The sequence below is a fragment of the Perognathus longimembris genome, chromosome 1 (assembly GCF_023159225.1).
Source record: "Perognathus longimembris pacificus isolate PPM17 chromosome 1, ASM2315922v1, whole genome shotgun sequence".
NCBI classification, from domain to species: Eukaryota; Metazoa; Chordata; class Mammalia; order Rodentia; family Heteromyidae; genus Perognathus; species Perognathus longimembris.
In genome coordinates this window covers 73,058,917-73,084,482 of record NC_063161.1, presented here as the reverse complement: position 1 = coordinate 73,084,482, position 25,566 = coordinate 73,058,917, and the positions used below count along the sequence as shown (strand labels likewise).

At 50.4% G+C, this 25,566-nt stretch overlaps 1 protein-coding gene across 6 annotated transcripts in view; it reads right to left on the bottom strand.

Moving 5' to 3' along the window:
* The window catches only part of Gtf2i (general transcription factor IIi), a 78,963-nt gene that overhangs the window by 32,411 nt on the left and 20,986 nt on the right, over window positions 1–25,566 (bottom strand). For 3 of the 6 annotated variants that reach the window (XM_048369468.1, XM_048369452.1, XM_048369462.1), the window contains exons 4-16: window positions 24,979–25,113; window positions 23,481–23,664; window positions 23,313–23,341; window positions 18,293–18,347; window positions 17,972–18,015; window positions 16,038–16,115; window positions 12,686–12,742; window positions 11,633–11,695; window positions 6,794–6,904; window positions 5,607–5,672; window positions 4,714–4,897; window positions 2,449–2,507; window positions 1,298–1,369 (exon numbers count right to left, since the gene is read on the bottom strand). In XM_048369468.1, the coding sequence (XP_048225425.1) occupies window positions 1,298–1,369; window positions 2,449–2,507; window positions 4,714–4,897; window positions 5,607–5,672; window positions 6,794–6,904; window positions 11,633–11,695; window positions 12,686–12,742; window positions 16,038–16,115; window positions 17,972–18,015; window positions 18,293–18,347; window positions 23,313–23,341; window positions 23,481–23,664; window positions 24,979–25,113 (1,137 nt within the window). Of the gene's footprint in view, window positions 1–1,297; window positions 1,370–2,448; window positions 2,508–4,713; window positions 4,898–5,606; window positions 5,673–6,793; window positions 6,905–11,632; window positions 11,696–12,685; window positions 12,743–14,019; window positions 14,080–16,037; window positions 16,116–17,971; window positions 18,016–18,292; window positions 18,348–23,312; window positions 23,342–23,480; window positions 23,665–24,978; window positions 25,114–25,566 lie in introns of all 6 variants that reach the window. The other 3 variants (XM_048369495.1, XM_048369477.1, XM_048369485.1) reach the window with 3 other exon arrangements.

Sequence of the window (25,566 nt, the reverse complement as noted above, 5' to 3'; positions counted from 1 at the left end):
ATGAAAGGAGAGTCGCACAGCACGCAGGGGCCACCAGGCCACCAAGGGGCAAACACTGCCTGCTCTAGCTCAGGCTGGATGTCACAGTGGCACTCTGCTGCTACCCTCCCTGTAATCCTGGGGCCCCATCACGCCCCAACTTCTAAAGGAAACTGTTGTCCACAGAGTTCATGTTTGAGAAAGAAGACAGCATCACACGTGGTTCCGTCCCAGTGTTGCACCAGAGCCAACACATGAGCATTGTATGCACCAAACTCAATGCGACACAGGCCAGGCTGCCCAGGACCCGCACGAACACAGGCGCAGGCGTGACCTCAAATGTGCACTCACACGCCAATGCCTCGGTGATGGGGCCAAGGGATTTCCCTGCTTCATGGTTCCATTTTCCTTCCACAGTGAAGGTGTGTCACCTTCCTCCTCCCCCTCAGCAGCCATGAGTGAGGGCAAAGGCAGCAACAGTGCGTCATGAACCCTGGCTCTCAGAAGGGGCATGCCCGGAGGAGAGACAGCACAAGGCCAGGGCTGGCCTCATATTTGGAGTAAATCACAAGCCTAGAGATTCTGCTTAGTACAAAAATAACCCTAATTCCAGTAAGCTTTCCATGAGTAGCAAAGGCAGCAAGCATTATAGGAGGAAGAAAAGCAGTTATAGAAATGAAGTGGGGAATGATTCCAGAGTGTGCTGCGTCTCACTCCCAACCATGTTCACTAGGAGATCTGGCATTTTCCATAAAGGAGTCTGGTCAGCCTGGGTTGCCTTCACACCTCACTGTGAAGCTTAGGCCCTGTAGTCCTTCCTAACTACTCAGGAGGCTGAGATCTCAGAATCATGGGTCAAAGCCAACCCAGGCAAGAAAATCTATGAGATTCTTATCTCCAATTAATCATTAAAAAGCCAGAAATGGAGCTGTGGTTGTCAGTTGTACAGTTCTAGCTTAGAGAAAAAAGCCCCAGGGACAGCACAGAAGCCCTAAGTTCAGATCCCAGGACTGGCACAAGAAACAAAGTATATATGTCTACCTGACCTAGAGAAGAGATAGAAAAACAGGACATAAGATATCACAAGAAATGTACACACTGCCCTACTATGTAACTGTACCCTTTTTGCACAATACCTTGTCAAAAAATTTGTGTTCAATTAATAAACAAATAAATTTTTAAAAAAAGAAACAAAATAAGACAAACAAAAAAACCCAAGAAACAAAAACACATTTTATAATTACAAGAAAAAGAAGAAAAGGAAAAGAAAACAAGTGAATGTGAACCACCTGTGGTCTGTTAGTTATGATGAGCTCACCGAATTTCTTGCAGAACAGCTGGTCCACCATCTTGCGCAGCTTGGTGATCCTGGCGTACCACTCCTCCTTGACTGCGGGACAACAGGCTCTGCTCAGCGGCGCCAGCGGCACCGCCAGGTGCACGCGCACTGCGAGCGTCCACCTCACAGCTCAAGGCACTTTCTACAGACAACCAACACTGGGCTCGACAGTAAGTAAGGCCAGGAAATAAACTCTGTCTACTCAAGGGCAGCCTGCAGAACAGTTCTGCAATGAAAAGTCAGGGGATAGGTTTGGGGTACTTCTTCCACCCCAAATTTGAAGGGTATACCTTTCATGTTATGGCCTCACCCCAATATGCCACAGCAAAACATGTCTGTATTTCCTTCAAATGCATGGAATGAGCACATTATGCTACTCCAGGCTTCATGGTCTAAAAAGCATAATGCTATCTCCAACACAAGAGGCTGAGATCTGAGGAACGAAGTTTGAAGCTAACCAAGACAGGAAAGTTCCTGAGACTTTTATCTCCAAGTAACCGGCAAAAACCAGAATTGGAGCTGTTGCTCAAGGGTAGTGCGCCAACCTGAGTGAAAAAGCTAAAGGACAGTACTCAGGTCCTGAGTTCTGGACCTAGGGCCAACACAAAAATAAAAGTCTTGGCTGGGTGCTGGTGGCTCATGCCTGTAATCCTACCTAAGATCTGAGGATTGAGGTTCAAAGCCAGCCTGAGCAGGAAAGTCCTTGACTCTTATGTCTAATTAAACACCAGAAAACTGAAAGTGGCTCTAGGGCTCCAAGTGGTAGAATGCTAGCCTTGAGTGAAAAAGCTCAGGGACCAAAGTGCCCACGCCCCAACTTCAGCCCCATGACTAAAAAAAAATAAACTAATTAAATAAATAAATAAAATCTGTCAAGTCCTGGATGTACTGTCTACTAGAGCTGGAGGCAGATAATGAACTAGTGGATGCATTCTGTCAGTTAAGAGGTTTTCTACCCCAAAAGAACAGCACTTTCCACATCCGGAAGGGTTGATAGGAAGAAGCTGAGGTTCTGCACCAGACTGAGTAATGCTGAGAGCGCATAGGCCATGGCCAGGGCAGCCGGTAGGGGGAGATCCTCCCGCACAGACAGCTCCAGAAGGCCCCTGTGCACACACACCGACACGTACCTCCTGACGCAGGCTTGTCCAGCTGCAGATCTTCCCGGGTTGAGTTGAGCAGCTCGTGTCTGAAAGCAGAGGAGGGCAATGAGTGCATGGCAGAGGCCACACCAGCTCCCCAAGCAGGACAGCGGCTCCCCTACTCACAGCCGCGCTGCCCAAGGCCTGTAGTCCCCCAGACACCCCAAACTAACCTCTTCCTTGCATCCACCAGCACATCAGACACAAACCTGCAGGGTAATGTGCCGTTTCTCTAAATGCCTGTTCTTAATACACTACAGATTTTGTTGTGTGTGTGCCAGTCCTGGGGCTTGAACTCGGGGCCTGGGCACAGTCCTTTTACTCTTTTTGCACCATGTTGGTACTCTACCACTTGAGCCACAGTTCCACTTCTGACTTTCTAGTGGTTCATTGAAGATAAGGGTCTCACAGACTTTTCTGTCTGGACTGGCTTCAAACCAAGATCCTCAGGGCTCAACCTCCAAAGCCACCAGCCACAAGAGCTAACAACTGCAGCACTGTTTCACAAATGAGAAAGCAAGCTCCGGAGGGCGTCACACTGCCACGGGAGGGGTGTGGGGGATAGGGACACAAGTCTCTCAGAAGCCACAGCTTCTCCCCACAGGGTCCCTGTGTACAGTGGTGGCCACCACACTGGGGTGACTTTGGCCACTCAGTCCCGTTAAAGGCGTAGGCTACAAACTGACCTCAAGACGCCTTTGGGGTTCTGCCTGGGGAGGCTTCTCATGGCTGTGTCCTGGACTTGTGTGCTGTGGGCATGCGGGCGGCTACACTTTGCTCCCTGGTCTGGAACTGGGGGTCAAATGTGCACTGGGAGGGCAGTGAAGCCCCCGCTGGCAGTTCCCACCTTCCCCTTCCTCTCCTCCTGGCCAGGGCCATGTTGAGTAAGAGTCCTTTTGTGCCAGTGCAGCGGCTCAGGCCTATAGTGACAGCTACTGAGGAACTGAGGCCTGAAGCATTGCCAGCTGCAGCCACAGGGCAAGAACATCCTGGGGACTCCACCTCTTCTTAAGCGGTGGAGTGGCCCTCACTCATGAAGGAGCCCCACGGGAATCACTGACTCGCACAGAACACCCCCCACTCCACACAAGGATGTGGCAGCCCAATCCTCACACTGTGCTTTTGTCTTCACTTTTACAACCCACACATGCAAATGCACTTTCAAAAATTTATACCTGGCTGGGAATGTGGCTTAGTGGTAGAGTGCTCAGCATGCAAGAAGCCCTGGCCTCGATTCCTCAGTACCACATACGCAGAAAAGGCCAGAAGTAGCACTGTGGCTCAAGTGGAAGAGAGCTAGCCTTGAGCAAAAGAAGCCAAGGCTCTGAGTTCAAGCTCCAGGACTGGCTAAATAAATAAAAACTTGGGCTGGAGAGCTTGCCTCGTATACATGAGGCCCTGGGTTCAATTCCCCAGCACCACATATACAGAAAATGGCCAGAGGTGGCGCTGTGGCTCAAGTGAGAGTGCTAGCCTTGAGCAAAAGGAAGCCCAGGACTGGCCAAAATAAATAAATAATAGATAGATAGATAGATAGATAGATAGATAGATAGATAGATAAATAAACTTACACCTACCAACATGCCAGTAACACTGCCTTCAGCACATGGCAGCAAGGGAAATGATAGGTCTGCCCATGTGCTCATGTTGTAACTCAACAACCCTCCACAAAATACAAAAATGCAAGATGAAAATGTGTATTAATTTATTTAAAATAAAATAAAGGGCTGGGGATATAGCCTAGTGGCAAGAGTGCCTGCCTCGGATACACGAGGCCCTAGGTTCGATTCCCCAGCACCACATATACAGAAAACGGCCAGAAGCAGCGCTGTGGCTCAAGTGGCAGAGTGCTAGCCTTGAGCGGGAAGAAGCCAGGGACAGTGCTCAGGCCCTGAGTTCAAGGCCCAGGACTGGCCAAAAATAAATAAATAAATAAATAAATAAATAAATAAAATAAATAACCCAGCACCAGTGGCTCACACCTAAAATCCTAGTTATTTAGGAAGTTGAGATCTGGGGATCTCAGTTCAAAGCCAGCCCTAGAAGTAAAGTCCACGAGACTCTTATCTCCAATTAACCACCAAAAATGGAGCTGTGCCTCAAAGTGGTAGAGCACTAGGCCTTGGGAACAAAAGCTCAAGGACAACAACAATGCCCAGGCCCTTAGTTTAAGCCCTCAGCCTGGCACACAGGAAGAAGGGAGACAAGGGAGGGAAGGAAGGAAGGTGAACAGGCAGGCTTGGGGAAGCTCACTTCTTAATCACGAAACGAATCCGCTCCTTTGCCAGCAGGATCCTCTCAAGGCGGGGGATCCCGTAGGTGGACGGCCTTCTGAAAGGAATCCCCTCGGGAAGGCCTTCTACATAAAGGTCTTCAACGTGGGACTGGAAAAGAGGGTACGGAATCGTCACAGGACCTTTGGCTTTTATAGCTTGAGCTTGAAGGATAAAAAGAAAAAGAAAGAGATCATCATTAAAAGGCAAGCCAGGGGTAGAATGATAACCCAACATGCACCACTTTGCTGTGACTTATATCTTTATTCCTGTAGCCATGGTAACTTGAAATAAACCAGGACAGGCACCCTAGGAGCCAGAGCCAGGGAGCCAGCACTGGTCCAGCCAGGCCTTAATGAAGCAGGACCAGGTTCCCACATCCTGCATGTCAGTGGCCATGGGGAATGCACACCCACCACAGCAACTGTGTCCAAAGCTGGACAAGGAAAGGCTGTGTCAGCTACAGAGCCTGCTCACTCTGCACACACCTAGAGGCCACCAACAGGCGGCCGTGCATGAAGCTTCCTTTTTTTGCTGGTATTTGTATAAAGCTCACTTTGGGATACATGAGCCACCAGCCAGGAACTGTGGGCACCTTCACTACATCAGCTGACAACAGGGTGGGCCGGGCCTCTGGGCCAGGACCTGGCATGCTCTTGGGCACAGGAGACAAGAGGTTCCATGGCATTACACAGAACTCTTCCTCAGACTGGGGTACTGTAGAAACACCAAGTTTCCAGTGCTTGGAGTGATGTGGAGGCATAGCACGATCCCCTGGCGGATCAGTGCTGACCCTGCATGGCCCTCTGTGATGAACAGTGATCCCACAGTTTAAATGCTCATGGTACAATCTCTCCGCTTATTTACACGTACCATATTTTCTCTCAAATAACTCTTCAACTTGTTTACGCAGGTCAGTAATTCGGGCATTCCATTTCTCTGAAAATTGACAGAAAAGTTAATTCTTAGTAACAAATGACAGAATGACCTTTAGGGAACCTGCAATCCACAGCCCTCGCTGCTCTCCTGCTGGCGTGCCCATGTCCAATGGGCATGCAGGGGCTGGCACACTCACACAGAACACAGCTTTCTAGTTCATTTCTGAAACCTCAGACACACACACACACACACACACACACACACACACACACACACACACACACACACCACCCCCCTAGGAATTAAGCATCACAAAGTTGTGGCACAGAGAGAGGGAGGGAGGCTGCCAAGGTCAGCCTGTTTCAGGGTGGAAATGAACTCGGGCCGGGCATCATGTGCACGTCCTGTGCATGGCACGGGGACTGGGGCCAGGAAGCAGGGCTGAAGGGGGAAGGGGCAGCAGGCATAAAGCCCTGGGCTCAGCACCTCTGTCTCATCTTTGAGTACTTCCTGCAGTTATTTGCTTTCTGACTATTATCTGTGCTATCTGTGACCGGCAGCCCTGTGAGAAATAAATTGTCAGGTGTGCTGCTCATGACCAGCTAGCCAGGGAGATAGAGCTTTCTATCCAAGGAGTTAAAAGAATAAAACTGCAAGTCCCACATATGCTGCTTGTTACAAAGAGAAGTCTTTATGGATGGATGGGATGGAAAGGAATGAGACCCCTCCTAAGTGGGAGGTCTCCATGGACTCCCTCAGCCTCCTCCAACTGTATCTGCAGCCACCCAGCCCACTCCCAGCCAGCTGTGATGGAAAAATTAAAGAGCTCCCTATCCAACCTTGGCAACCAGGTCTAATTAGAATGGGAGCCTCACTCCTTGACCAAGAGGAGGGACAGTTTGAACTGAGCTAAGAACCTAGCAGGCAGCCCTGCCCATGTGCCTGCCTAGCTCTGGCTGGAGGAACAGCATTGCACCATTCTGTAGGAAAGTAAATTGCACTTCTAGCCCACAGCCAGCAGTGACTAGAGCAAAGACGAAAAGCAAGATGGCAACCGTTCGTATATGCAGATAATGAGGGAGGCGAGGAGAAAGGCGTGCTCAGCGTGCGCCCGTGCTGTTCACACAGGAAGACAGCTTGCATGGGTGGCGGGCGGCGAGCAGCCGAGCGGGAGGACTTACCAAAGTTGAACTCGCGCACTTTCCGTTTGCCAGCATTGATGGGCTCAGCCACGGGCGGCGGTGGTGGCTCGCTGCTCTTTGGTCTCTTGGTGGGTGGGGAATAGTCGTCATCTTGAGAGAGCAAAATGTCATTACTGAAGGGACCAGGAGTGACAGCCACTGCCAGCTCCACTCTCCGCACAGAAGACTTTGGGCGCCTTTCTGTACCACCCGCCACTGTCACAGCATGTGGGCCCACGCACACCCCTCACCTGAGCTGCCGTACATCTCGTTCCTCTCCAAATAACTGCTCACAATTTTATTCTCATTTATCCAGACCACGTTTTACTGGAGGCAGCCACTTACAAGGGCACCACAAAACCACAGAGCTGGGGTGGAACTCAGGCGGTGTGATGCGCATGCTCAGCTATGTTCACACTGAGCCAGGTCACCAGCTTTGCAGGGGGTGTTTTCTGGGACAGATTCTTTTGCCCAGGGTGACCTGGAACTCGCAATCCCCTGGTCTCCTCCTCCTGTGTGCCAGGATCACAGGTACATACCACCACACCCAGTTTTCCAAATACACTGAACACTACAAAATCTATAGGATGAAAAGAACAGGGAGCTGGGCACCTATGGCTCACGTCTGTCATCCTAGTTACTCAGGAGGCTGAGATATAAGGATCATGGTTCAAAGCCAGCCTAGGCAAGAAAGTCTATTAGACTCTTATCTCCAGTGAACCACCAGAAAACTGGAAGTGGCACTGTGAGCCACCAGAAAACCAGAAGTGGCACTGTGGCTCGAAGCGGTAGAGTACTAGCCTTGAGCTGAAGAGCTCAGGGACAGTGTCCAGGCCCAGAGTTCAAACCCACAACCGACCAAAAAAACAAAACAAAACAAAACAAAGGGCTATATCATGTATAGCAAATGTATGCATCCCTGAGGCTGGGCCAGCACTCCTCTCTGCCACACTCTCAATGCATCCCTGCTAACGCCATGCAGCAGGTCAGGAAGACGAGAGACATGGCTGTGCCCTCTTCCCCTAGGCCTGAGGTGCCTCCCCCAATCATGCCCTCAAACTGCAGTCACCGAGGACATGCAAAGCGACCACTCTTCAGTGTCTACACAGTCACGCTTAATCGAGAACACAAAGACGCAGCATACAAATGTATCTTACGAAAGCAACCTAGTCAACCAGGAACAGAAAAAGGTACAGTCTATAAAACAACAAAATTAGAAAATACTAAAAAATGGTTGAAATCCAGGCTAGGTAGTGCATGCCAGCTCCCTGGAAAGAGACAGGAAGGACTGGACCCACTCTAAGAAACAAACACAAAGCAGGGACAAAGCTCAAACCTCCAGCAAAATGGGCCCGGGGCTCCATGCCCCTGCAAATGAAGCAGCACATACCAATACCACATGGCTGACAGCGCTTTCTTTTGGTGGCAAATAATGAAATCCCGCCAACAAATGCAAAGATGGTTTGATTATCTATGATAAAACATCACATAGCCTATTAAAAAATTGGACCATTTGTTAATGATCTGGTGTTTCAAGTTGTATGGATCATGGAATTCAGACATCAGAACAGCTGTGGACTTACCTAGACTTCAATTCTTTTCTCTACTTACTCCTTGGGGGGAAAATGGTTTTGCAGAACAGGAAAGCCTGCTGCCTTCGAGGAAGGCCAGTGTCCTCTCGGAGGATTGGGGTGACTTCCTAATGGCTCCGTGCCCTTCCAGTCACACACCCCAGTGCTTGGCCTTCATGTAAATGCTCCAAACCCAATCACAAACGCCACCCAAAAACAAGCTTCGAACTTCCATTTATTTATTTGGTGCTGGCACTGGGACTTGAACTCAGGGCCTATGCTGAAGGCTGATGCTCTACCACTTAAGACACAGCTCTATTTCTTACATTTTGGTGGTTAGTTGGAGATAAAGCCCACCCCCCCCCCAATCAAAAAGCCGGACAGCCCATGTTCCTCCTCGACAGAACCGTCCGTGCACACGGCACACAGCTTCCGAGCCCAGCCTGTTCCCTAGTGTGCACAAGCCCAGTCAGTGTGACAGGGTCTCAGGTGGCCACCACTGCGCTGCACCTCCAGCTGTAACGCGACCTGAGAGCTACTGAAGGCTTTACATAGGGGGAGAGGAACTAGAACCAGGCACTGTGCTTGGAGCACTGACACAGCTTCAAGGGATGATCCAGTGCCACTGGCGGCTCCTGTAAAATTCACAGCCATCAGAGCCGCAAAGGAAGAAGACAGCCAGGCTTTGGGACACCGGCCTGCTCAGGCGCACAGGCCATACTAACACTGCCATTGCACAGAAGGCACTGTCTAAACAACGGCAAGCAGCCAGGCCAAGGGCCTCATCTCTATAAACATCCCAGAACCACCAGGTGCTGCTTGTTGCCACACCACATGCAGTGGGAGAAGCAGCACCCTTCCCTGGGTCCCAAGGGAACAGCATCACTGGCTCAGGGTGGCCGCCTCCTCCCCAGCACTTTGGCGGGCACGTCTCTGGTTTCTTCAGTGTCCACGCCTGTGGGCTGGTGACTGCACATCTAAAGCTGCAGGCTTTAATCAGACTCAGCAGCTGGCACATGCACAGGTCCTAAGCATGTCACCGCCAGACAGAGACACCCATCACTGTCAGTCACCACAACACAATGTTCTCCAAACCGTCAGGTGACCATGCACGCACCACAGTGCCTACAGGACTGGGTGTACGAAGTGACTGCTGGAAGCCAGGCATAGAAGAACACTTACAACCTCAGCACTGAGACCTCAGGCTGAGGCAGGAGAACTATGTGCTCCAGTGACACACACAATGAAGATATATGCAGAAACACTTATCTGCACCTGTCAATGATGACAAAGAGCGTCAAGACTACCAAGGAAGATACAAAATTAATAAGAAAATAAAAGTCCTATGAGAGCAGGCCAGGAGGTGCGCCCCACGCCAGTGTGCATGCCCATGGCGCTCCAGCATGGAACTGCCCTGGCACCTGGCACACAACTGAGCAACCACAAAGCATCTCTCAAAGCTACACCTGGCCCTCTGGCAGCAATGGAGGGTTCTGGGCAAACACACAAGATGACACATGTGACTGGAATACTGAGGCCAGGGTGCTTGTGTTGAGCGTGTACAAGGGCACAGCACAGGGAGCCAGGAGGGGCTTGAGGCCCAGGTCTGCCTGCATCTCCTCCATAAACCCTGGCAGGAGGAAGACCCCTCCTCGGATATCAGGGCACCGTCCAGGCCTCCTCAGGGACCTCACTCCTGGGGCAATCTCACCGGTCTTTGCACACCTGTGTTTCTCTGACACCCCAAAATTCCCTTCTCTAAGAGTGGCGAATGTACAGCAACCTTTCGGGAAGAAGCCACCGTGGCAGGGTCACAAGCAGGCCCGGCGGCCTCACCCACCCGCAGCCCTGTGCTTCTCCTGGGGACTCGAGACCGCTTCTTTCTCAGTCATTGGCATCTCTTCAAACGCCTCAACAGCAAGCAACACTGGGCCCAGCAGGCCCCGGGCAGCCTGGGCTACAGCAACGCCTTGTCGCCATCCTTTTCCCACCTTTTTTCTCTTTGGCAATACTGGGGATTAGACTCAAGGCTTCAGGTTTACTGGCCAAGTCTTCTCAAGTTTTCTGTTCCTTTCTACCACTTTTGTTTACCTGGAAACGAGAGCTTGCTCTGCAGCCCAGGCTGGCCTCTAACTTGAGACCTCCGGCCTCAGCCCCAGGCACCAGGATGATAGGCATGCACCATCACACCCCACTTAGTCACCCATCTCTCCTCTCCACCCAGAAAGGACAAACCCTGCAAGTTACATTTTGCTTGCACTCTTACAATGCTCTCTTCTCACAGGTCTTAAAGTGACAAAAGTTCAATTAGATAGCAAATAGCAGATCAAAAACAACTCATCACAACCCTTAGGAAAAGAAAATCAAGTTAATGATAAAAGGAATGGAGACTAACACACAAAGTATAAAAGGTGGAGTATGAATCACCATCTACTCTGGAAGCGATGAGGACAGACACCTAGGCAACAAATGTTATGGAGGGGGTGAGGGCAGGCCACAGGGAGCAGGGACAGATCGCACACCAAGCCCCCACACCAAGAAACGTTGCACAGCCGTTAGGAAATGGCCAACTACCCACGTGTAGTGACTGGGAGGGGGCTAAGGGGTGTGAAGGCTTCTGTGTCCTAATGCAATTAGTATTTGTATAAAACTCCAGGTGCACAGGCGCTGGGGCCCGGAACTGGGAGGGCATCTCGGTCTCTCACCTCACTAGAGTGAGCCAGGAGGCTGCGCCTGGAGTAATGGCCAAATCGCACAGCAGGCAAGGGTGGGCAGCCTCCGCTGCTCGACCCCCAAGCAGTGACCGGCCCCAAGCTACTCCAGCTAAAGACGGATTTGAGATTAAACGTGTGACTTGTCGGTCTGCAAAATGAATGAATGATATATTCAACTCCAAGTAGTACTTTAGGGGCAGCTTGCTTTCCAAGTAACTGGCTAAGGAAAGGTGACAGACTAGGGGTGGCATAGCCGCTGGCCCAGCAACTGCTCTGTGGCTGACTCTCTTGTGCGCCCTGCCTCCTCACGCTGCACTGCTGGCAGTAAGGGGCTCTGGCTCCGCTCTCATCTCCCTGTCCCCACACACCAGAGGTGTCTACTGAGACTGCTCACGGGCTGCTTTTCAGTCCCCACTGACAGAGGGCAGGGCCACCAGCCACGTGGGTGCCCTACCAGGGACGGTGGCCTCCCCAGGGCCTTATGGGTGGTGAGATGCAGATGCAGCGATGTAACGTGAATTCACCTCTGCAGTCCAGGCTTCCAGATAACTAACCTTCAATAGTCACCTCAACTTCAGGGTCCTCACTTGTTTCTGAAGGGACATGTTGAGTAGAATCTTGAAAAAAATAAAATTCTAAGATGACATTCATTATTAAGCATTTCCATATGTTCCAACAATTTACTGACTTGGTACTCCAAAAGCATCCTGCAATAAAATGCAACTGAGATTTGAATTCACTTCGTATGCATTTAAAAAATATTTGAGCCCCTCATTGTAAACAGGGAAAACCGAAAAGGCAGAGCAGCTAAAGACTAGCTGACAATGTCGTCCACAAGGACGGGCTCCGGGAAGCCACACTGAGGAGGGGGACACGAGGGAACGGCTTCCTGCTCAGGGAGCCACAGTGGTTTATCTCGAGGAGCAGGGGGCTGGGGTAAGTGTGACCTGTCTACAGGGTGTGACCACACACAACACTGCGCTGAGGGGTTAGTGTGCGAAGCTGAGCTGTGCAGAGGCTAGGAGATTATTTGCAAAGATTGTGTTCATTTGTTAGTAAGGGAACAAAGAGCAGACATGGCTGCAGGCCAGGAGCACTCCTCACAGACAAGCTCTCCAGCGGAGCCACAGCCGCTTCCCCGCCCAGCAAGGGGGGCCGGCCAGATGGGGTTCCCACACAGGAAGCCCCAACTCCAGGGCAATCTGAAGAAGGGAAAGGGTGAATCCCTGAACTGAAACGGCAAACACAAGAACAGAAACCTCCAGAACAGACTTAGCAGAAAGGCTGAGGGAGGCTCAGTACGGCGAATCTCTGAAACAAGGCTGGCTGGCCTTCCCAGCATCATCCTTGGAGAAAGGTCCACGTGCTGTGTGATTACTGAAACTGATCAGAAGTGGGGCACCATGCTGCAGGATGCTGAGCCCCAAGTCCACGCACCTACAGGTGCATCCGCTCCCACCAGTGTAGCCTCACAGCTGGAAAACTCTCCTTCACTCAAGGCCTAGCCACCACTCCTTCCTGGATAGGTCTTGCCCCACACTACCTGTGCACCACCCCTGCCCTGGCCGCGCCGCCTGTGCCCTGCCCAGCACCCCTCGAATCCTAACCTTCTGCAGGCGCTTCCACCTCCGCTCCTTCGGTGCCCTCGGAGGAATGGTGGCTGCCTGGAAAGAAAACAAACAGCACACGCTCAACCAGTAGCTCCCATCCACGGCAGGAGGGAAGCTGGGCAGCGGTGCGACTTAGGATACAACAGACACAGCACGATCCTTTCACCTTCAGTGATCAATGCGAATCGAAAAATACCAACAGGTCTACCTGAAGCTCAATACTTGTCAAGCTGCAGGGATACAGAGCAAGCTCTGTGGCCGGCACTGGGGGTGCGGGCACATGTGCAGGTACGCAGGCGCAGGCACGGGCACAGGCCAGGGCACCGCCTCCTGTGCTGCGCCGACCTCTCCTTCACCCCAGCACCAAGCGCACTTAAGTGTGGACAATACACTGTGCCTGCTCGTAACACGGGGCAGGGGTCACAGGGCGCAGGCTGGGCCTAGTGGAGCAGAAGGCTGACTCCAAACACAAACAGGACAAATGACCCCTTCAGCTGAAGAGGAAGATGGCGGCACAATGGCCAGAGAAGCCCCACACTCACAAGAAGGCCGTAAATCCGTCTGTACCCCGCCCCCATACACACCTGCCTCCCTCTCTACCTCCTGATAAAGCACATCTCCCACCAGCAAGCAGGATGAGGATGAGGACGGGATGAAGCTGGCATAGCTGCAGATGGTGGCTTAGAAGCCCGGCCTCAGTGGGCATGTCCCGGCTTTTAGAAAAGCATGGGTGGCGGGAGTCCAGGTTGGCGGGAGTCCCGGGCTCTCATGCAGGCCCAGCTTCTTGTCAGCCTCGCCTCCAGGTGCCTGCGCTGGGCGAGGACCTGCTCAGCCCCCTGCACAGCATGTTCCTTTGCCCTTGCCTTGCATCTTTTTTTCTCATTTGGGACTGCAATTTCTTAAAAAGAATGTGGACGGGAAGCCAAGGGCAGGAGGAAAATGGGGTGTGGGTGTGGGTTCAAGGAAACAAGCGCCTCTATAGCCTCTCTGTTCTGCTGAAATCAGAAATCCAGTTATACGCACAGCACAAAGGAAAAGCTAAAGAAAATAACCTCTATGTACTCGCACAGAAACAAGTTTACAAGTAAAAGCCTAAGACCACCGCGTTTGGAAAAACCATACAAATATGCTGAAGAAGATGATGGGTGTGTGGCTCTGAGCTCACAGTGAGTGCCCTCATTCCCCACAGAGCGCACCACATGCCTGACTGCCCATGAAGTCCACTTATATTATTGAAAAAAGGCCAGTCCGTTTCTTCCTTTTCCATTTGGAAAAGTGAGCGCGTTACACACATGGAAACAGAGGCGGCCGCAGGGGCGGGCGACGTCTACCTGGCAGAGGCTTGGCAAGGGGGAGCTTCTCGTCCACCTCGGCCGTCTCGGATGGGCCTGCTTTGGGATACAAAGACAAAGGCTTCAAGAAGGATGCCCAGAGCTCCACCACACGCTCCTGTGCGCGGATGAACGATGGCCTGGGACCACTCAGGATGAGGTGGCAAGGACGGGACAGTGAGGTGGAGCAGGGAGAGGGATGGAGCTAGGCACTGCACCGCACCAAACCTGCTCCTATCTACCACTCACCACATGAAAACAGAAGCAACACAACACACCATGGCTATTTCAGCTGGGAACAAACTGAACAAACTGGGTTCCACCAAACCCGGCACACTTCACACTGCTCTCCTGCGCAGGCCCGCCAGTGCACAGTAGCATCACCAAGCCTCACCAATACCATGCGCCAGCAGGCACGTGGCTGCGGAGCAGCGCAGCTCCACAGCTACTTCTTTGTGGAAGGCATGGGTGGGGCGGTACAGGGTTCAGACTGGATAGCTCCAGCATGCCAGGAGAGCACAATCTCACTTGAACCATGCCCCAAGCCTTCTGGAGCTTTGGGCTTTTTTTTTTTTTTTTTTTTAGTGAGATCTTACTTTTTGCAGGGGTTTCCTGGACCGTGACCCTCCTAATTCTTCCCACATGGCTAGGACAAGCATGCATCTCCATGGCCATCTTAGTGGTCTCGGTCTTGGCCCAGCTGGCCTTGAACTATACTCCTTCTGGTCTCAACCTCCAAGTACCTGGCCATGAGTCACAGTGCCTCCGTCTGCCAGATGCTCGTGGTACAGTCTGAAGACAGTGCAGCAGCATCCACCCTCCCACACAGTACTTCAGGAAGGCAGAGTGTGTACACGAAACAGTAACATTTGGGCAGGTTACCAGAAAGTAGGCAGCTTTAAACAAGCTCACTTTTTTCTGGTGGTACTGGGGTTTGAACTTGGCCTCATACTTGCTAGACAGGGGCTCCACCATTTGGGTCATACCTTAAATCCTGTATTTCGCTTTTTGCAAAGCATTTTAGAAACTTATACACCACAGGTACACCAAAGTCACACAACTACTTCAGAGAGAGGGGTTCCTGTTTGAGGCCATCTGGCCTCCAACCATGCTCCTCCAGATCTCCACCTCAAAAGAAGCTGGAGTCACAGGCATGTGCCACCACACCTGGCTGAGACTTCAACCTTTTCAACTGCAGAAACCCTCAGAGAGTCCTCCATTCTTGCCATGCACTTCCTAATGTCACATGGGTAAGTATACTAGTCAAACCGCCTACTACACATGAAACCTACTAAGACACAACCTAACAATGTCTGTGTAAAACATCTACACACTCACAAACCAGTCAGTTTATTTGAGCACTTTTTAAAGACACAGGTGGCACCACCAGGACTCTTGCATGCAGCCTGACATGCTCAGTGCCTGCAGCTCCCCACAAGGCCATAGCCAGGTGTCTCAACAGACAAGAAGGAACTAGGTGGGCCACACAAATCTTACACAAACGTCTAGTCACTCCTGACAGCTTGGAACTATTCAGAACAAATGGCCACTGGCAGACAGACAGACAGCACTGTATGCCCCGACTACAGCAAGGCTCCACTTTGGCATGGCCCCCACCTCCAAAGCGGCTACCTGCTCCACATGCCCGCTCCATGCCACTATGTCTAGGAAATGGAAGAGGAAATGACAGCAGGCAGGGACACCACAGGGACACAATGGACGCTCAATGATGATGATGGTATGCAGGATAGACTTCCACAGGACAGGGGTCAGGACAGTCGTTATGTACAAGGAAGCAGACGTGGCCACTCCACACCTGGGGAGCACAGCCACACCACAATGCACAGCCAGCCCGTGGGCCCAGGCAGAGAAGGGCTGCCTTCACCTTTGTCATTAGGGCTCACATGACCTGACATAGGACGAGGAAAGGCAGAACTTGAGTCTGACGTGGGCCACTCATTGTGCTTGCTGGCGCTTCCCCAGCCTGGTGCATTGGTGGCGGGAGGGTGGCCGCTTACCTTGCAGGTTGTACTGGTAGTAGTCAGGGTCTTCAGACTCCTCCTTCACCGTCACAGCGGCCATCTCCAGGGAGATGCCTGGCAGAGGGGGAAACCTGCCCTTAGCCCAGTGCACAAGGCGGACGCCGGCCAAGCACGAGGGGAGAAGCAGCACCAGCACACAGCATGGCACATACACAGCCCCCCCCCCCATGCACACATGAACACATCCCAAGCACACTTTAGCACATTGCATAAACGACCCAAAGCACTGCAGTTAGAACCCAGGACAACGCTCCTATAGTAAACCTCTTCTTGCCAATAGGGGCCCAGCACGCCTTCTGCATGGCTATGCCTGCCATCGTCACAGCTCCTCACAGCTCCAAGTGGACATCCACTCCTATGACGCCTGGCATCAGAGCCAGGCGGAGGGAGCAATCAAGGAGAGGCCAGGAGCCAGGAGTGGGGCCTTCCTTCCCCCTACACTGCAGGGGGGTCCATACATGTGCACACTTATCACATTTTGACCTAGTTATATGCCTAATTAACTACTTTAACCTAGTTACACAAACCCTCTTGAGAAAATGGATTTTCAGAGCTGGGTGTGGTGGTGCACACCAGCAGTCCCAGCATCAGGGAGGTTGAAGCAGTCAGAGGACCAGAAGTCCGGTGTCCCTGGAGGAAGGCACAGTCCAGGAGGGACAGGTAGAAGAACCCTCACGGGGAGGAGATGGAAGCACAACAGGGCTGCCCCTCCACCCTGCAGCCCTGATGGCTTCTGTGAGGCTCTGGGCAGCCAGACCAAGGCCAATCACCGGTACCTTCTCCTGGCGTCTATACCATGCATGCTCATCAGCGCCCTCCCGCAGCCCCCTGTGGAGTGTCCCAGGCTACCAGAGCTACGGCCCAGGCCTTCCCTGCCCCATAGACTCTAGCACTGGCCCGAGAGACGGCTCAACTTCAAACCTCTGCACCATCAATAAAAACATTAGGCAAAGGTGAGTGTGGTGGAGTAACATGTCATCACCCCAACAAGACACTGGATACAGAGCAATGAGCCTGACACCAGACAGAGATGGTAATGACTAATCTCTCCAGTCAAGACAGGCAGAGCAGCTGGGCACCGGAGGCTCACGCCTGTAATCCTAGCTATTCAGGAGGCTGAAATCTGATGATCATGACTCAAAACCAGCCTGGGCAGGAACGTCCAAGAGACTCCATCTCCAGTGACCACCAGAAAACCATAAGTGGAGCTGTGGCTCCAAGTGGTAGAGTGCTAGCCTTGCGCAAAAAAAACCTCAGGGATAGCACTCAGGCCCTCATGACTTCATGATTCCAAACCTCATGACTACAACAAACAAAGCAATAAAAACAAAACCAGGCAGAGCTGGGTGAGGGTGGCATCTCCTCACCACACTTCCAGGTGGTGGCCAGTGGAGCTTGGGCCAGCAGGGGTACCATATTCCTCCCTGAGGCCTGCAGGACCGCAATGCACTATTCACTGCACACAGGCTGAGTCTCCGCTGAAAAGGTACCAAGCAGCAGAGAACCTGCCTAGCAAGCCTGAGGCCCCGAGTTCAAATCTCAGTACCACAAACCAACCTCAATCTATTAAGTCTCACTGGAACAGGTGAATTTTGTGCTACCAAAAAAAGAGCAACAGTCTCTAGGAGCTAATGCTTAAACTTCATTTACACCTAAAGGGGATTTGTAAATGCCCAAAACAGCTTTCTTCCAAAGGAGCAAACTGGAGTGTAGAGAGAAAGGGTGGAAGTGTGTCTGCAGATGCACACACAGTAGTTCTATCATCTAGAAGTGCACTGCGCCGCTGCAAACAGCAAAAAGAACCTCAGCAAACACCACCACATAGCTGGCCAACAGTGTGGACTGCAACCTTACAGACAGGGAGTACTCACTCCTGAGTGCTACACCCAGTCTCAGAACGAAACACATACCAGAGTCTTCTGTGGGCTCCATTTTCACCTTGATGGGGCCGCAGCTGGAAGAAGAAGGAAGCTGGTCAGGCTCCACCATGGTGAGATCACTCACAGAGCTTGAGGGTAAACCTAGACAATACTGCATCACAACTAGTAGGCCAAAAGGGGCAGGTGTCAGGGCGCACACCTGCAATCCCAGCACTGAGGAGGCTGAGGCCAGCAAAAAGAGTTTGAGATCAGCCAGGGCTAATAAGATCCCATCCCAAATAAAATAAAGTGAGTTCGGTTAAGACGTGTCTACCACTCTACCTCTGTGAACACAGCCCACAACCTACTTACCTGCCACCTGGAGATAGAATTGACCTTTCGGCGTCAGGTACCATCACACGACCACCTGCATGCAAAAAAGAAGAACAAGTCTTCAACCCTTCAAAGCTGACTAACACATCAGGACTAACTGCAGAGCAGCAAGCAGTGAGGCACCAGACCAGGGGGCCAACGGGCCAGCCACCGTGCAGAGTCAAATCTGACCTCTGGATAATGGGGCATCTTGTTGGGGGAGGATGGTTGGCAATGGTTGCACAACCTGGAAATATACCGAAACCACTGAGCTGAAGGGGAGAATGAAGAAAGGGGTGGCAGCAATTCACTATATTCATAAACTCCTTTGTTGAATGGCAACTCCTCTGTACAACTACCTAAAGAATCTACACAAAGCTACTAAATGCTCTAAATAGTAACAAGCAAAAACCCACTGAACTGTATACTTTAAAATGATGCATTTTATGTCAGGTGCAGAGCAGGAGAATAATGAATTCTAGGCAGGCTTGAGCTACATGATACACCTCATCTCAAATTAACCAGCAATAAGCTGGACTGGAGGGCATGGCTCAAGGGGCACAATGTCAGTTGAGCCAAAAAGCTACGCAAGAGTATAAAACTGACAGGTACCAGTGGCTCAGACCTGTCATCCTAGCCAGTCAGGAGGCTGCGATCTGAGGATCGTGGTTCATAGCCAGCCTGGACAGAAAAGTCTGTGAGACACTTATCAATAATAAACTACCCAAAAAAGCTGGAAGTGGAACACTGGCTCAAGTAGAAGAGCACCAGCCTTGAGTAAAAAGAAGCTCAGGGACAGTGTTCTGACCCCAAGTTCAAGTCCCAGTACTAACACCAAAAAAAAGAAAAGAAGAAGAGTATCAAGACTCAAGTACCAAAAGTAGCTAACTAAACAAATAAGTAAACCCATGGGGCATGTACAAAAACCTGAGTTCTATCCACTGGCTCTGAAAAAAAATTAAATCCTGCAACCCAACAGATGATCAGTCCTTAATGTAATATTTAAGACAACCCCAACTTCCATGACTAGATGTGTGTATAATTGTGAGTTCAAGAACTGCCTGCGCTACATAACGAATAAGACTCTTGTCTTCAAAAACAAAACAGAATATACATATAACATAAATATGGACTACTCTACAGTATCATTCAGTAGTAAAAAAAAAAAAAAAGAATAAATTATTGTTCCATAAAACATGGATGAATTTCACAAGAACAAGACAGACAGAAGTCTACACAACAGGAGTGATTTACAGAAAAAACTGGAAAAAGTAAATGAATGTAGATGGTCAGCAGAAGCCCACAGTGGCAGCCTGGGGAAGGCAGGGTGATGAAGAAGCTTGGTGCCTGGCCTGCATATACCACCTGCGGGTGCACCCTGGGACTTCAGGGCACACCTCCTGATACCTCCCCAAGGCAGGTTCAGTGATGAAGTCCAGGCCTATAGCCCCACCTTGGAGCAGGCCCAACCGCAGTGGGCACTCCCCACAACAGAACAAGCCAGATCCCTCCCATGTCTCAAACACAAATGCCAATGGCAAATGACACCAATCTAAACTGTGTCTAGGTCAATAGCTCAATAGCTATGTACATATGATTATGTAAGATGAGGATAAGCAAAAAGAACTCCAAAAGAAGGAAACAGGAGGATTTTTATTGTTGTCCTTATGTACTAGGAGAATTTCCTTTGGCGTACCCCACGTGGTTATAGTATATGATTTTGGTACACTGGCTATTGTATATATGCTTACCTAAACTAGGGAAAAGAAAGAAAAATGAGGGAGAGTGTAACAAATATGACAAGAAATGTACTCACTACCTTGTTATGTAACTGTACCCCCTCTGTACATCACCTTGTCAATAAAATTTAATTTAAAAAATAAACTGCATCTAGGTGAAGAAAAATAAGTAACATAATAAAATAAAAAAGGGCCAGGGGTGCAGCTCAGTGCTCAAACACCCCAACACACTGGAGGCCTGGTTCCCTGCCAAACAGGAGAACTGATGACTTCTACAAAATGAAATTCTTTTTTTTTTTTTTTTTTTTTTTTGCCAGTCCTGGGGTTTGGACTCTGGGCCTGAACACTGTCCCTGGCTTCTTTTTGCTCAAGGCTAGCACTCTGCCACTTGAGCCACAGCGCCACTTCTGGCCATTTTCTGTATATGTGGTGCTGGGGAATCGAACCCAGGGCCCCATGTATATGAGGCAGGCACTCTTGCCACTAGGCCATATCCCCAGCCCCAAAATGAAATTCTTTTTTTTTTTTTTTTGGCCAGTCCTGGGCCTTGAACTCAGGGCCTGAGCACTGTCCCTGGCTTCTTCCCGCTCAAGGCTAGCACTCTGCCACTTGAGCCACAGCGCCGCTTCTGGCCGTTTTCTGTATATGTGGTGCTGGGGAATCGAACCTAGGGCCTCGTGTATCCGAGGCAGGCACTCTTGCCACTAGGCTATATCCCCAGCCCCCAAAATGAAATTCTTAACAAGGGCATTAAATGGACACATGAGGTCATTCATGATCTGAGTCCATGTTCCCCATGCTGCCCCTAACACACACAGCTAGGAGTACAAGGTGAGCTCTAGCCATCCATCTGCATTCTCACAGAAGCATCTGTGTCAACCTTGGCTTTGAGACAGAAGTGGCGATGGAACCCAGGCTCAGTGCACTGGGCCTATCATCGGCACGTTCACTGAATGCTGACCCCAGCCAGAGCAGAGGAGAGAAGGAAGAGCCTTCAGAGAGAGAGCAGCAGGCAGAGGGCCAGGCAGAGGGGGAGCTGTCCTGACTTTCACACAGCATGATCTGCCGTGGAAAAGCCCAGAAATAGTCAGCTGATTCTCCTCTAAGTTGCCAAGGCAACTTAGGAAGGGTGTACTTTTCATGTACTCAACAGCTGGAACAAGTGGACAGCCACAAAAGATAAATGCATGGCCTCACCTGGAACAACATGTCAGCCTTAAGTCAGACTCGCTGCAGACTGCAGCCTGGGGCAGGCTCAGCAAGAGAATGATGGCCTAATATATTATGCATGAGACTGGATCCCAACCCCAGCAAGGAAGGCAGAAGAAGAGTAGCTCCAAACAGAAGAGCTAGAGCTATATGATGTATGGAAGAAATCTTCAAGAGCATGGGTTAAACAATGCTGGAAGTGGGGGGGGAGGGGTTCTAGGTCCCAAGAATCAAACCAGGGCCACAGGCAAGCCACACAAGTGTTCTCCCCCTCGGGTCCCAGGTAGTGGTTTATGGGATGGCACATCAAAGCACAAAAAGTCAAAGAATAAAATCTGCTTCCGTAAAACTTAAAGGAAGTCATGAAGATAAGGCATGGAATTAGAGAAAGCACTTGCCAGTCACTGAACAAGAAACAGAGCCCAGTGTACAGAACTGCACAGTGTACAGAACTCCCAAGGGAGGCTCCAGTCTGGGCCCAGCTTGGGCCACATGGCGTATGTGCAGCACTACCACACTGAGCTGCATCCTCAGACCTGCTTTGTGTATTTTTTTTTTGGGGGGGGGGGAGGTTGTTTGGGTTTTTTTGCCAGACCTGGGCCTAAGCCCTATCTCTGAGCTTCTTTTCGCTCAAGACTAGCACTCTACCACCAGTTGAACCACAGTGTCACTTCTGGCTTTCTCTGTTTATGTGGTGCTGAGGAATGGAACACAGGGCTTCATGCACTCTACCACTGAGCCACATTCCCAGGCCTGTAGATTTTTGGGGGGTAGGGCTTGAACCCTGGGCCTAGGCATTGTTCCTGAGCTCTTTAGCGTAAGGCTAATGCTCTACCACTTTAAGCCACAGTGTTACTTCCAGTTTTCTGGTGGTTAATTGGAGATAAAGAGTCTCACAGACTTTCCTGGCCAGGCTGGTTTTGCACTGAGATCTTAAGACCTCAGCCTCCTGAGTGCTAGGATTACAGGCGTGAGCCACCAGCTCCCAGCTCCTGTAGATTCTTAACATTTCCCAGGACTCATAGAATTGTACAATTACATGGGTTAATTTTAAGATGTGTTAATAACTACATTTTCAATAAAGCAGGTAAAAATTTTTCAACATGTTGAAATTTTTTTTAAGAAATTTAACAGAAAGTCTGTGTGTGCACCTATGCATTTTTCCCTCTCATTCTTACAGTTAAGAGGTTTCCAATGACAGGGCTGGAGATGTGGCTCTGAACGCAAACACCTGCACCGTCCACATAGGAGTCTCCACTAACCCTGGATCCACCTGTCACCCCTGTCACTCTTACTCTCCCAATGGAACAGCCAGGGAGCAACCTGAAGGAAAGCCCCACTCAGGACCACATCATGAGCCTACGCCCAGTAGCCTTCAGACCTCAGAAGCAAGACCTCCATTGAGGGCCCAGAGCCCTTTTCTCTGGGCTGTTCCTAGGGCTGTCCTGGTCACTCTGGGCTATTCCTAGGGCTGTCCCGGTCACTCTGGGAGGTGTGTCCGTGTCACTCTGAGCTGTTCCTAGGGCTGCCCCGGTCACTCTGAGAATGCACCAGTGTCACAGCTTTATACACAGCTGTGGTGCCCTCCACATCCAGGCTGTGCCAGGCTGTCTCCATCACCAGTGAGCAAATTCCACAGCAGTGCAAGCCAACATATGCAGGCATGCATGAGGCTTTACAACAGGCCTGTCAGAAAGTGTCAGAAATGGCCTCCTTTTCACCTCTGTGACCTCTTCACCAACTAAAAGGTCTTGGTTGAGCCGGGCATCAGTAGCTCACACCTCTAATCCTACTTACTCAGGAGGCTGAGATCTAAGGATTATGGTTTGAAGCCAGCCCAGTAAGTGAAGTCCATGAGACTCTTACCTCCATTGACTACTCAGAAAAAGCCAGTAGTGGCACTGTAGAGTGCCACCCATGAACAGAAGAAACTTAGGGACAGCGCCCAGGTCAAGTTCAAACCCCATGACCAACCCAGAGTCCAGTGCCTCAAGAAACCAGAGGGCACTTGGTGTCCTGCGGTGTGGAGGGATGGGACTCTCTGGAAACTAAACACACATGTACACACTCACCTAAGTGTTTCTTCGGCTCTAGGAAAGGCCTGCATTGTAAAGAAAACAAACAAAACAACATGTATGAGAACACAGAACTACTTTAAAGCATAAGTGTTAATGACACCTTATTAAAATATGTTAACGAGGCTGCACTGGTCTCTATGGGAAGAACTGAGCACACCTCACCTCTTAATGATGAATGAGATCCCTGCTTTGTTCTCCAAAATCCATTTGAGGGTGGCAAGATCGTAGTTCTCAGGGTGCTGGAAGGCCACTCCCTCGGGGAGCCCCTGCACCACCACAGCAGACTGGTCCCGCAGCATCTTCTCGTAGGGGACAGGGACCACGGTGGACTTGCCTAAAGCTTTTCCTGATGGAGGAGACAAAGCCCGCCACACTCAGCGTCTCAGCGCTGCACCACAGATGGCACACACTGCCCACCCCACACCTCATGCAACACTGCGCTCAAGCCAGGCCAGGCCAATGACACGTGAGCTAGAGCTGCAGAGCCGCAGAGCCGATCTAGCCAAACAGCACACCCATCAAACCCACATCAAACCCACAGGAAAAGGGAGCCTTTTATTCCAGTTTCTTGTGGAGCAAGAAATGTTGCTCTTTTTCCATTTCTCCCTATCTTAACTTGCTCATACTACAATAAATCAATGTTAAAACTTGAGGAAACAAACAAACCCAGCCAGGTGGCTCATGCCTGTAATCATAACTACTCAGGAGGCTGAGATCTGAAGATCGTGGTTCAAAAACAACCCAAGCAGGAAAGTTGTGAGGCTACCTCCAATTAACCACCAAAAAGCCAGAACCTGAGCTGTGGTTCAAATGGCAGAGCTCTAGCCTTGAGGAAAAGTTCAGGCGAAGAGCCCCAGCCCTGGAAAACACACACACACACACACACACACACACACACACACACACACACACAAGAAAGTAAAAATGGCTAATTTCTAACAAGACATAGCACAGAAGGTAAGGGAAGAAGAAAGGGCAGAAGAACCTAAGCTCAAAATAGCTTGAGCAAACTGTGAGATGCTATGTCAAAAATGGTGGGAATTTGGCTCAAGTGATGAATGCTAGCTGAAAAGCAGAAAGGCATCATTCTGCCCATAACTTTTTTTCAACACTGAAAATCAACCCACAGCCTTGCACACAACTGACCTACACCTCCAGTATTCTTTCTTTACCACGGTACACCCTTAACCAGGTGTAGTAGAGTGCACCTGTAATCCCAACACACTCAGGAGACTGAGGCCAAAGGATACTCCGGTCCAGCCTGGGTAAGATCTTGTCTTTAACCAAATCAAAACAATAGTGTACTCTGATTAAACATTTAACACATTCTGCATCTGTACAATTCAGCCTGACAGATGCTACTACCACCAAAGCACCAGGACATTTTTTAACAGAAGTTCCTGTATAAATGCACTCAGAGGAACCAAAAGGCCTGATCCCACAATTCAACTTTCCCTCCAGCCTCCCAACAGCTCCTGGCTTTTCTCGTAATTCAACATGGGATCTACCTAATGACTATGTAGGCCTCTAAAGGGAGAGGCAGGCTGTCCCCTCTGGCCCACATGGGCAGTCAGCACCGTGGATGCAGGTGCGTCACAGGACTGCAATATGGACAGAGGACAGAGCGACATGTGAAAAACAGCACACAATGATCTTTTACCATAGCAAAAGCAGAAATAGTCCTCAACTGTTTTTCTGAGAGTTTCAATTTCCACAGCATCCACACTCATCCGGCTGCCCTGGCCGGCCACCTTCATCTTGTGCATCTCAGCTGCCTTCTCCTCTTCTTCAACACCTGGGAAGAATTGACCAAGAAAAGGCTCATACTCAGAACCTTAGCATCTGCCTTTCAGCAAGTTTTGTTTGGTAGCATCTATGTTTCATTATAAGACACAAAGGAGGGAGAGTGATGTGGACTGACTGGAATATACTGTTCACAGGTGAGAAACACAAAGGGGCTGGGTGACGGGCTCACACCTATAATCCTAGCTCCTCAGGAGGCTGAGATCTAAGGATTACAAGTTTGAAGCCAGTCAGCACATTCATGAGATCTCATCTCTAATCAACCACCAAGAAGCCAGAAGTGGAACTATGGCTCACAGGGCAGAGTGCTAGCCTAAAGCAAAAAAGCTCAGAGTGAGTGCCCAGGCCCTAAGTTCAAGCCCCAGGATTAGGAGAATATATATTTTATAGGTAAAAAAAAATACAGCTAGTGAACCAGCCATCACCTCCACTGCAATAGCTAAAT